At 44.0% G+C, this 12,226-nt stretch overlaps 2 protein-coding genes across 4 annotated transcripts in view; one reads left to right on the plus strand and one right to left on the minus strand.

Annotated features, from left to right (window-relative positions):
- Ralgapa1 (Ral GTPase activating protein catalytic subunit alpha 1) overlaps window positions 1-6,880 on the plus strand; it is a 234,562-nt gene extending 227,682 nt beyond the window's left edge. For 2 of the 3 annotated variants that reach the window (XM_052185821.1, XM_052185824.1), the window contains exon 40: window positions 5,509-6,880. In XM_052185821.1, coding sequence (XP_052041781.1) covers window positions 5,509-5,657 — 149 coding nt within the window. In that variant the 3' untranslated portion in view covers window positions 5,658-6,880. The remainder of the gene's footprint in view (window positions 1-5,508) is intronic. The other variant, XM_052185823.1, reaches the window with a different exon arrangement.
- A 1,909-nt stretch (window positions 6,881-8,789) lies between these two features.
- Insm2 (INSM transcriptional repressor 2) lies at window positions 8,790-10,271 on the minus strand. The gene has a single exon (XM_052184729.1). The coding sequence runs from the start codon at window positions 10,269-10,271 to the stop codon at window positions 8,790-8,792; it is 1,482 nt and encodes a 493-aa protein (XP_052040689.1).
- Window positions 10,272-12,226: the final 1,955 nt, after the last annotated feature.

The raw sequence follows: 12,226 nt of genomic DNA on the forward strand, positions 1-12,226 counted from the left end.
ATTTTTTTAAAAAGTTGCAGGAAAAATTGTTTTATCTTTGTCAGGCATGAATGTGAAAAATATCAAAGTTTTATATATATATATATATATATATATATATATATATATATATATATATATATATATATATATATTTCCCTAATGTTACCTTCTTTTTTCACTACTGTCCTGGGATTTTTTTTGAATAAAATTATAAAGTGCTATCAAGGAACATAATTCTAGTTTTCTCTGTATACAATAAATACTTAGTTTGTCTTTCTCAATTTCTGCATTAAAAACACATCCATAATTATTCTAGTACTATGTATTTTTAATATATCAACCATAAATATTGGATAGTATATCTGAACTTTCTTGTAAGCCTCTATTACTACCTTCTTTTGGGATGTTTTATAACAGCTTAGCTATTGAATTCTTTAACAGTTAAGAAGTTGACTGATAACTTTATTATCTACATGTGCAATGTGTACATATAGATACATTTATACATATAGGCCACTTTTATAATTACTTTTAGAAAATCTATGATTCAGATTTTTATCTAGAGAAAAATTATAAAAATTACTTAATTATAAAAAATAAATAAATTCTAAAATATAATTATTCAAATAAATTATGTCATCAAAATCAGACAAACCTTAGGGCGACTAAGAAGAAAAGACACAGAGTGGTACCAGCTTCCCTTGTGCCAGCTCCAGTCTTGCTGTTGTTTGTACTCATGCTAGGAGTCACATGCGCAGATAGGTTAGGGTGTGTGGCTGTCCATCAGTCTTTCTGACTCTTTAGGGAGGACATGTCATCAGAATTCAACAATAGTTTAAGTACTTTGAGGTCAGTGTCCTTTTAATGCTACTTTAAACTTTCCTCCAAGACATTGAAATAATGTAAAATATTTTAGCTCCTTCAGAAGATACTTATATAAAAAAACCTAAACATTTCACATTGGCATAAGTGCCAATGTGAAAATCAGTTTTCTTGAGTATATTAGCATAATCTATAAATTTGTTTGATACTTTTAAAATCAGATTTCTGCTCAAATTTATGTGTCAATAGACTAGTCTGAACTTGTAGACAGGCAAATATATTCTGTTCAGTATCTTGAACTTGGAAGTTTGGCTTTTATGTTATTGACCAGTAGATAAATCTGATTTAAGTAACATAATTGTGGAAAAGATTACTAGGTTCAATTTTCATAGAGAGCATTCATTTGGATGTAAAATTTTGTAACAAAAACAATAAAGTAATGATTGAGTGTGGGACACTGCCTACTGCAGTGTGTGGGCTCTGCCACTCAGTCTTAACAGCATGTCTGTGCAATTTTAAAAAGAGAAAGGAATGATACCTGGACCCCCAACAGGTGGGGAGGTCAGCACCCTCCTGAGCGGCCTGCCCTCAGTGCGTGCTCTCAGCATCAGGCTGGCCAGACAGTCTGCTTTCAGCCCCTTGCTGTTGCCATGGGGAGGGAGAGAGGGAGGGAGGGAGGGAGGGAGGGAGGGAGGGAGGGAGGGAGAGAGAGAGAGAGAGAGAGAGAGAGAGAGAGAGAGAGAGAGAGAGAGAGAGAGAGAGAGAGAGAAGGGAGATTACGCAATACCCACCATATTTACAGCTCAGAAACTGTTTGTGAGGCTCTACTTTTTCTCTTAAATCCTTTAAAAAGAGTTTTAGGGTTGCCAAGGAAAATGTCTGTTTGTGAAAACAGATTGATCTGGATTTAAATTGTAGTCCTAACATTTATACCACATGAAGGCAAATCAGTCTGTGCTCTACCAGTTTTCTTATTTGTCAAGAGGTAAAATGCAAGACAGCTGGCCTGGGTTATTCAGATCTACAGTAATAGTTTTTGAATGGCTTAAAATGAAACCACTTGTTTGTTTGTATTTCTGTATAGTTTGTTTTGAATACTGTGTTGCATCCTTTATGACAGTTTGGGGCATATGACAGTCTATATAATCGTAATCATTGACTCTGTAAACAACATTTAAAAACAGTAGGATTATTGGGATAATCTGACCTTTAAAGTTGTATTTTATAGCACTGTCAACATAAGAGAAGATAAACACTTTGATTTCTAGAAGTTAAACCTAAATGTATGTTACAGATATTCTCCACATTGGGATGATTATATTTCATAGGTGATCATTTTCTCCAAAAAATATTTCTAGTTTCTACCCTTCCTTCCAAACCCTCGTCTGTTCTAATTCTAAGTCTCAAATTTACTCCTTGAGCTTTTTATATAGACATACTTACTTTGTCCCTGTTACAAACCGGGCTCTTTGCTACACACTCATTAATCTCCACAGCTTAACAAAGTAATTATTGTTGTCTCCACTTCACAAATAAGAAAATTACTCCAGTCAGCTTACTCAAGTAAATAACTAATAAAGCAAGAGATGGTCCAGCAAAATGGCTCAACAGATAAGGTGCTTGCCACCAAGCCAGACAACCTGAGTTTGATTCCCCAGGAAGCACATGGTAGAAGTAAAGAACTGACTCTCACAAGCTATCTTCTGACTTCCACACATGCATCATGACATCAGCATGTGCAGAGACAGACGGTGGGTGGGTGGATGGATGGATGGATGGATGGATAGATAGATAGATAGATAGATAGATAGATAGATAGATAGATAGATAGATAGAATTATTATTATAATAAATCTAACACATTCCCATTATGGTTTGTCTAATTGAAGATACTTTCAAAGTTACAAAATTTAAAGACTTTACTAGCCAATAACTTTAGGAAGTTTTAAAGTGGTCATGTTTGTCAGCAGATAATACAGACCAAACAAAATTAAATTTAAAAAAAAATTAAGTTTCCATTTGAAATGTCTGTGGTGACTCCCAAAGTCATATCCATGATATCACCTATGATAGTTTATTATAATCAGCATGCAGTATATACCAACTTGTACAATCAAATGTAGACACAGTCTGTGGAGTCAGAGGCTTGATACATGGAAGCAGGAGCCCTGGATACCTTTTAAGCTACCCTGGAAGATGCAGAGTGATAGAAATAACTCAGTAATATCTTCATGACTCATATGGTATAAATCAATAATTAGGAAGAATAGAATAGAATAGGAAATGGGCAAGTGTAACTATATTCTTTACAAATCCAAAACTGAGGCCCGCCTCCTGTGAGCTGGAGTGTGGCTGTGCTAAGTATATTCCACACATGTCGTTGTAGGAGTGTAAGCATGAGACCTGTTCCGGGCCTGCCTCAGCTTGTTTCATTTTAATTACGTGAAATTTAGTCATTTTAATGTGGCTATGGCTACCTCGTTACACAGTGCCTATCTAGAGGTCTTATGACCAAATGGTGAAGCAATAAGAAAGACATGGGGAAATTGCTGCTTTTGAAGACAGTATTTTCTACCTAGAGAAGCAGGGTGTGCAACCACTGCCCAAAGATCAGCTTTTTCTGTTGTTTAAAAGTAATGAAAGAACAGTGCTTCTCACTGTCAAATTGCCTTCCAGACTTAAGGAGTTTCAACCAGTGAAAACAGTTCCAAAGATTCTTTATTCTTGTACTGGCTTTGAGGAGTAAGAATTAAGTGGATGAAGATTCTTTACTGGGAGGCTTGAAAGCAGTGCTCCTCAGCAGACTCCTGTGGAGATAGAAATGGCACAGGTCTGCTCTAGCCAAGATGGGAGCGCCTAAGTAGGCATGACTCAGCACTTGAAGATGGCTAGTGTAACAAGGCATTTAAATTCTTAATTTTATTCTTAATTCTTAATTACATGAAGTTTAAGCATTTTAATATGGCTATTATACTGTTACACTGTCTAAAGACCTTAGGGCTGAATGTAAGAATCTCAGTGCAGTGAGCACGTTAGACAGCAGGTGTTTCTCGGCTCTCTCACAGACTTTTTTCCTGTTCTCTTTCCTATTTGAACTTGTTTTGTTAGTTGGTAAGTATGGCGTCTGAACTTGCGGGCACTGGCTATTGTACAGCATCACCACCCTAACTCATTGCATGCCGGTTGTGTTTATAATAGAAACCTGGTTGTTCTCTGTTGCTCGGGTAACTAGCGCCTGCAGTCTCCCTCACATCTGTCTCTGTCTGCTCTTTTGTTCTCCACTGCTCGCTGCTGCATTTCTTCCTTCACAGCAGAAAGGCATGCACTGCTAGTTCTGTTCTTCCAAAGCTCCGCTAGAGACACTGCCCTCAAAGGAACATGCTCCTTGGAGGGAAGGTCTCTCCTCACACAGCAGCACCATTCAGAACCAGGAAGCTCAGCTGCTGCTCCTCATTGGCTTTTCCATCCCTTGGGCCAGGTGTCCCTAAAGGAATTGTGGACTTATAGTCTCTGATTAGTCTAGTCTACATTACTGTGACCCAACTCAGATCATTGGAAAGAGTAAACCTAAACAAAAATATTTCCTGCTTTATTTAATAGGCCAGCTTCACCTCGGTTAGAGAGATGTTAGAGAAGATACTTTAGGCAGGCCATACTGCCGTCTGAGTGACAAGTTAGAAATGTGTATTTGGCTGGGCGGTGGTGGTGGCAGCAGCACACACCTGTAATCCCAGCACTCTGGGAGGCAGAGGCAGGCAGGTCTCTAAGTTCGGGGCCAGCCTGGTCTACAGAGTGAGTTCCAGGACAGCCAGGGCTATACAGAGAAACCCTGTCTCGAGAACAAAAAAAAAAAAAAAAAAAAACAAATCCAAAAACCAAAAAAAAAAAAAAAAGAAGAAGAAAAAGAAGAAAATAATGTGTATTTGTCCCTAAGTATAATTGTACCACTTAGTCTTTAAAAGTACTTTGAAGAATTCTATCTTAAGATACCTCAGTAGAATCTGTACAAAGAGTACTTTTTTTTCTTTTAGAAATATGTATACCTTCAGTTTACACTCAAATATTTCTTTACGTAGAAACACTAGCATAATTATTACTAAGCCCAAAGTTTCCATGATGCTCTGGAAGAACCGCTCTGTAAGCGAAGCCGGATTTTCCTATTTTGAATGTGTTTTGCCTATTTTAAAATTCTGTATCTACTAATTCTACTACTAGCTATAAATGTCGAAGCTCATGGACACAAAAGTAGATGTCTAAAGACATTTTCTGAAGTCGGTTTGTTTCTTTCTAGCTTTCAAATGAAAATTCCTGTATTTTTTCCCTCTCCCAAGAATTTGTCTCCTCCTTCTGTAACCTACTTAAGGACCTTCCTATTTGGAGTCTGTGTAGTAGTGTCAGTGATAAGGCTGCTCTTCCTCTCACTTCTTTGCCCTTCCCTGCATGCCAGTGGTACTCTGGAGTCCTGTTCTTTTCAGGTCCAGTTGCTTTTCCGGGACACTGCGTGGGTGCTTTCTTTAATATGATGGCATGAGTCACCAGATCACAGGGTTTTAGTAAGCTTTGGGGACCAGCAAGTCTGGGACTTAATTTTTCTTATCTTTAAAGTTCTTACAATGGGTTGGGATCCTGCTTCAGATTAGCAGCAGAAAGGTGGCTATGGTATGAGAAGCTGAAGGACACTCATGTTCTCACTCTTTCCTGCAGGGTCCTACCCAGAGGTTCCGCCCAGTGACGCTCCCACAGCAGCACAGGTAGATGGGGCTGACCTGGCCTCTCCCATGTCTCCTCGAACTAGCAAAAGCCGCATGTCCATGAAACTGCGTCGGTCCTCTGGCTCAGCCAATAAATCCTAAGGAGACAAATGGCCTGCCAGTGCTGAGCAGTGGCCAACCTGACCAGCAGGAGCATTAACTCTTTCAGGCCTCGCGCGTTTGCCGTAACACTCACGTTCCTTCTGTGCATCTATTTGAGAAAACACTGGACTTAAAAGTAATTTTCAACTTACTATTTTAAATTTGGACTATTTATTTTATTCGGTTTTTTTCCACACTCCAAGCTGCCATATTTCGAGGGTTGAGTTTATTCCATACTTCATGTTCCTAGATAATCATGTGTAAGTGGTGTTACCTTCAAATTCATGATGAATGTTGAGCCAGAATATAATCGGACAGATAGTCTGTGTTTGTTATTTATTGTGCCTCATTACAACTTTATGATTCAATAAATACATAGTTTTTGCTAATTTTTTGGCGGTGCTGGAAGTGGAAGCCAGTGTCCCAAGCATGCCAGGCAAGCACCCGACCCTCCACAGCCGGGCCTGCAGATGTGAGTAACGGAAGCGTTATAGAGCTAGAGCAAGGCCGTACATCTGTGTGTTCCATAGGCTGCGTGCAGCATGCTGTGCTACAACAGAGACTCTTAACGGCAGTATAGCAGCTCAGGTTCCAAGTGACATTACCTGTGGTAACAGTTTCCTCCCAAGTCAGTATCTCATTTCTCAGCAGTGCAAATGATGAGACAACATACTCAATAACCAGGAAAATCACCACTGAACTTTGATTTCTGTTTAGCTTCCCAACAACTTTGTTCTGCTTTTTTAGGTGGCATCACTGTTAAATGCTGTTCTGTTTTGAGGCTGTGGTCCTTTATCATTGACCAGTTTATCCTGGTGTGTCTGTGTACTTTCTTAAGTACCAAAAAAGAAGGTGATGGAGAAAAGGGTGGAAAACTTTTTTTGCTCAAATTATGTGTATTGTTAAAAAGCAATGGAACATGACCCACAAGTCTAAGTTAAATATAATATTTTAGTACTAAACTTGTCTGCAGGTGCAGGTTGGTATGCGCCCCACCTCCAGAAGTATTTCCTCTAGTAAATAAGCAGCCTCCTTTTGTTTAACATGGGCATCTCCTAAGGAAATGTAGCATGATTGATCGATACCAACTGCATGTGTAAATATATCATCCCAACAAACCACAGAATATAAATTATGTATCATTCATGTAGTGTCTACAGATTTGTAATGGGACAAAAAGATGACATGGTATTTAATAAAGCAAAATAAAAATATTCTTCACATTTCCTGTCCATGATCATATTCTCTTGTGTGTATTTTCAGAGACTGGGAGCTATAACATATCCCTGTGGTATCTTAGCTATTCATGAAAAGTAAAGAAATGTGTTCTCAGCATGGGAGCATGTTTCTCAGGGCCCCTGCCATCAGTGCGAGTGCTAAGGACCAAAATCAATGTGGCCTTTGACTTTTTACATCTTCAGTGTTTTAAAATATATTTTCAGGAATAGAAGTTTCTACCAAATTTTTCTAAGCAAGTATTTAGAGTTTCTGTGCACTTTTTATGAAAATTAATGCTTATAAATAAAAATATCAAATGAGTAAAGACAGCCTGTGGGAATATGATGAAGCACTGTAGAATTTCCCTGCAGCCAACAGGAAGAATTTTTCAAAGGAAAAATCAAATTTAACTCCTTACATTTTTCTGTTGGATTGATAACTAACTGGTAACAAGATGGAGAGAAAATGCTGACTTGAAACAATGAAACTAATTAGCACCACTTATTTAATTTCTGTCCTCTCCAGGTAACACTGTTGAGTAGACTTAAAAAAAAAAAAAAAAAAACCTGTTCTCTGTTGCATTCATTGTGGGGTATTCTGAAGAGTTAAAAAAAAAAAAAGTTCATATTCTCTCTTGCATGGAGCCACTGTAGTCTGCAGCTAGACTTCAAAGGAGGAATTCCCATTTCAGCACTATTATATTCATTTGCAAGATATAATATCTCCTGCCTTTGTATTCTGTCAAAATAGGACCCTCGAAATCTAAAGGAAAATACTGGGGAAGTAAGAAATGTGTCTTTAAAAATACACTGTATTCAACCATTTCTTAAGACAGAATAAAACAAGCCTAGTCTGCATACATTTATTTGGCGGAATCATTCTTACAAATCTATTTGTCAAAGAACACTCTGCCAGTGTCCCAGAATCTGACTATTGAGGCAGTAGTTATAGAATACACACTGAGTATGATTTACAAAAAGAAATTCAAAAGTTAATCCTGAAAAGAAAATACAAAATATTGAGTAAATTGCCATTCAGTTCATGGTGGATTGCAGTAACATCTCCCCTAGGTCGAACAGTTTATGATGCAGTATGCAGCAGATTTACTGCATAACCATCACATAATCTAAGTGAAACCTTGCTGTAAAAATGTTCACACTTTAGGAATGAGTATTGTATTTTTTAAAGTTATGTAAAGAAAATTTTTAAGTAGCTTCTCCTAATGCAGCACATAAAATAGTAAACTTGAGAGGGCACACCAATGCCTTCTCATTAAGCAACACTGTCCCTGCCTCCGAAGCCTAATTTAAAAGAAGGGACTAATACATTCAATTAAGGAAAGAAAGTTCCAGGGACATTATCACACCAGACAGCAACATTCTCATATTTCCTGTCCATTTACATGAGTCTGAGTCTTCCTTCCCTTCAGGTTTGACGTCAGTCACAAAGCTTGATTCACAGAATATACCAGGAGAAAAAAAATCTGACCCTATTGAGACAGAACCGACATAAGTGCCTGTGGTGGCAAAAGGAAAAAACGTTGGTGACTACCACTTTAGGTAGAACCTTGTGTAGACAGACTTGCAGGCGTTCACTGCGATTTTCCATAGGAACTACAAACCCAAGAGGAATCCAGTGGGGTCTCCAGCGTTTTAAGGAAGGGGAAATCCTATTTTAGTGTAAATGAGGACTTGAACTGTCAGTGTTGACCGCGAATTTTTATGCCAAATACATACCTGCTCTAGAGAGGGGGTTTTACATCTTGTTGCCCTCTCCTGGGGCAGATCATAACTGAAAGTTTTAAGAGGGAAGGCATGGGAAGGAAACTGGAAATTGCAAGATGAAGAAAGCCCCACAGGAGTTCCCGAATTGTTTTCTCCATGCCATTCTCGAAATCTCGACAGGCCTTGGTCCTCAACAGCCAGGCCTCAGTGGCATCTGCAGTAGCAGTACTTGACGGCTTTCGGAGGGGTGGCACTTATTGATGTGCCGCGTCAAGCCCGGGGAGCTAAAAAAAGTGGACGGGCAGTACTTGCAGGAGAAAATCTGCTGAGCGCTACCATCGGATGGCCCCCCGGGGCCCGCTTCCGAGGGAGCTCCGACCAAGGCGGGCAGTAGCAGCTCCTCGCGGACAGCGTGCCATAGCCGGTGCTTCTCTCGGATATCTGCGGACGGAAAGTGCGCCCCGCAAAGCGGGCACGCAAAGGTGAGTGAGGCCGTGCGTTCCGAGCCAAAACCCGGGGTTGGTGCACAGGCTGAGCCCGTCTCATGGGTGCCCAGGTGCTTGCGCAGATAGGCTTGGCGACGGAACTTTTTGTGACAATATGGGCACACGAAGACCTCGGATGTCGCTCCCGAGCTGGTACCGCTCGGCCCGGGCCCGTGGCGCCCTAGAATCACCTCGGGGTAGGGAGCCTGGGGTCGCGCGGCCTCCGGGTGCACTAGAGCCTGTAGGCCGGAGCGCGCGGCGCTGTCCCGGTGCTGACCGTCCCCGGAGCTGTCCGGAACCTGCGGGTGCTGATCATCGGCCCGCTGCACACGGCCGTTCTCCTTGCCCGCCGCCAGGGAAGGGTCTGGAGGGGTCAGAGGCGCGTGGAGAGGTTTACTCGCGGCGCAGGTAGGCGTGGAACGTGGCTTGTGCCAGCGGCGGTGGGAGGCGAGGTTCGCGGGGCAGCTGAAGACCTTGTCGCACTCGGGACAGCGGTACTCGACGCGCACGATGCGGGAGCAGCGGTGCTGAGCCAGAGCGAAGGGGTCCGCATACTGCTGCTTGCACAGCTGGCAGATGAACTCCCCCAGCGGTGTGCGGACGCCGCCCAGAGCCCGTGCCGGCGCCCCGGGCTCCTCCTCTTTGATCTTCAGACCCAGCACCGGGGATGTGGTCACCTCATCTGCGAAGCTCAGCCTCCTCACCGCCTTAGGTTTCCTGACGGCTGCGGGCGCTGAGGCGCAGCCTGGGACACCCTTACCGCGGCGCTGGAGGCCTTGCGGGGCGGGCACGGGGACGGGGACCGGGACAGATACAGGGACCCGCGGCGGCACCAACTGCTCCCCCGAGGTCGCGGCCGCGGGCGCCGCGGAGCAGAAGGCGGTGGCGCTGGGGAAGGACTCTGCGGAGACCGGCGAGCGCAGGCAGCGCTCCAGAAACGCGCGGCGCAGCTCGGGGCCCGCCGGCCTCGCGGGGCTGGGATCGGGGCCGTCGCCGCCACCCGCGCCCCACTCGGAGCCGTCCTGCGTGGGTGCTAGGCAGGAGGATCCCAACAGCCCTCGACCGGGCTCCCCCGGCGAGGGTTGCGCCACGAGGGGACCCGGAGGAAGGAAAAGCGGTTCGACCGGGCGCGCGCGGTAGGAGCTGCCCGAGCGCTTGGTTCGCTTCACCAGGAAGCCCCTCGGCATGGTGGCTCCGGTGTCCGGGCGAGCCCCGGAGCTAGGAGGGCTGGACCCAGCCTGGCATGCGGCCGCCGGCTTTATAGCTGAGACGCCGGGCAGGGTCGGGCCGGGCCCCTCGGGCTGCGCCGGCCAATCAGGAGTAGGAGCGGGTCCCGGGGCGGGGCCTCCGCGGCACCAGGCTGAGACCCGGGAAGACGAGCGGGCACGAAGGGGCTTGGGGCGCCCAGTTCAGCCTTCGAGGACCTCGGGCTGGGGAGCCAGGAGCCACCAGCCCGCCACGCGCCGGGAGCCAACCGGGTCTGCGCCTGGGCGTCGCGCTGAAAGGCTCGGCCACCTCGGGAGGACAGTGGAGGGACGACCGCCGCGACAGGGCGGGAATCCGCGCGGGAACGGGTTAACGTCCCTCTGCCAGTACTGAGCTGATGAGAAGCTGCGAGCGAACTGCAGGGTGGCTAAATCCACCGCCCTGTGCCTACACTTGACGGCGGGAGCACGTCTGCCATCCAGTATCGATCGGGGCTGCGCGCTTCTGTGATACTATGAGAATTCATCTGGGGAGAAGAGCTCTCGGCGCCGCAGATCGTGCGTGCTGGCAAACCTCTGGAGCTCAGGACGCCGCACGGTTCGGGCGCCGAGCTCTTGGCTGATAAGTGCCCCCTCCCCTGGGGAAGAGGAGCGGGGAGGGGAAGGGATCTAATTTTCGACTGTCCTCACATAAAGTGGTTTCTCTGTTCACACTTTCCACTTAAGCTACCCAGAGACATGACTTAATGCCTAACTGGCCTGTTTAGCATGGAGGAGATTGAGTGAGAGATGCTGGTGGAAGCGGCATTACATCTGCTTCCCTGTACATGACAAGAGACACGCTACAAAAGATGTGCAGTACACCAACTCAACAGATTGCCCCTTGCCACCAGCCGGGCACTTCGTTGTTGTAGTTAAGAACCTGAAAAGATTTGCAAGTTTGTAGTGATAACTGAACGGTGAAATAATTAGCCGTGTTCGACAGAGGTGCCATATCAGCCTTTATAACAAAACCCATGCAACGTGAGAAGAGGAAAGGGAAAGAACCGTCCTCAGGGCTCCTGGAAAACCAGAACTGAAAGAAGACTCAGGTGAAGTGGAATGCAGGCTGAGTCCCATCGTCAGTGACACAATTTTACATGGAGGGCAGTATTTAAGGAAAGGAACATGAAGGCCTATTTATCTCTGGTTATGCATCAGGTTATGCTTAAGCACGCATGCACACACACACACATACACACATACACACATACACACACACACAAACACATACACATACACATACACACCTGAAAACAAGTTTCACAAAATAATAACCAAATACACTAGTTTCTCTGGTTTTCTGTTCAGTCCTGCTGTACTTTAAGGATTGGATTAAGCCCAGCAATTATGATGTTTTTCATTAAACAGTGAGATTTTACAATCAAAATCCCTATCCAGAATCATTAAAACGCTAAGGTGCTAAGTAGGTTGTTAAACTTGTTTTCCCAAGCTGGTCATTTCTGACTTGTCAGTTACCTGTGGCCAGACTTCTCACTCAAATTCTCATGCTGCCCCTTGCCCAGGAGGCTTTTTCTTTGAAGCAAAGACTATTGGATCGTGTTTTCCACCAGATCCAGTACTGCTCCCCGACCCTCTTCAATAACAACCTTTCTGGAAAACAATACGACAAAGTACATCTGGTTTTTTTTTTTTTTTTCAATTCTTAATCTGCAACTTTCTAGAAAATATTGATAAAGAAAACTCTTTGCCACCATAGTATTGGTAATTGTAAGTAAGCTGAGATTACGTCAAGGAAATCATCTCAACTAAAGATGGTGAGTTAGCCATCAGCATCAGACATAACTCGGAGTACATCAGGGACAAAGGGATGAAGTGAGTGCAGCACCAGAAGGAAGTGGTGTGGGAACATTGGGAAGTTCATCTACTTCATAAGA

The sequence above is a fragment of the Apodemus sylvaticus genome, chromosome 6, assembly GCF_947179515.1.
Source record: "Apodemus sylvaticus chromosome 6, mApoSyl1.1, whole genome shotgun sequence".
Lineage (NCBI taxonomy): Eukaryota > Metazoa > Chordata > Mammalia > Rodentia > Muridae > Apodemus > Apodemus sylvaticus.

Excerpts from the sequence above, each read along its gene's own strand:
- Insm2 (XM_052184729.1), bottom strand. The coding sequence starts at position 10,271 with ATGCCGAGGGGCTTCCTGGTGAAGCGAACCAAGCGCTCGGGCAGCTCC.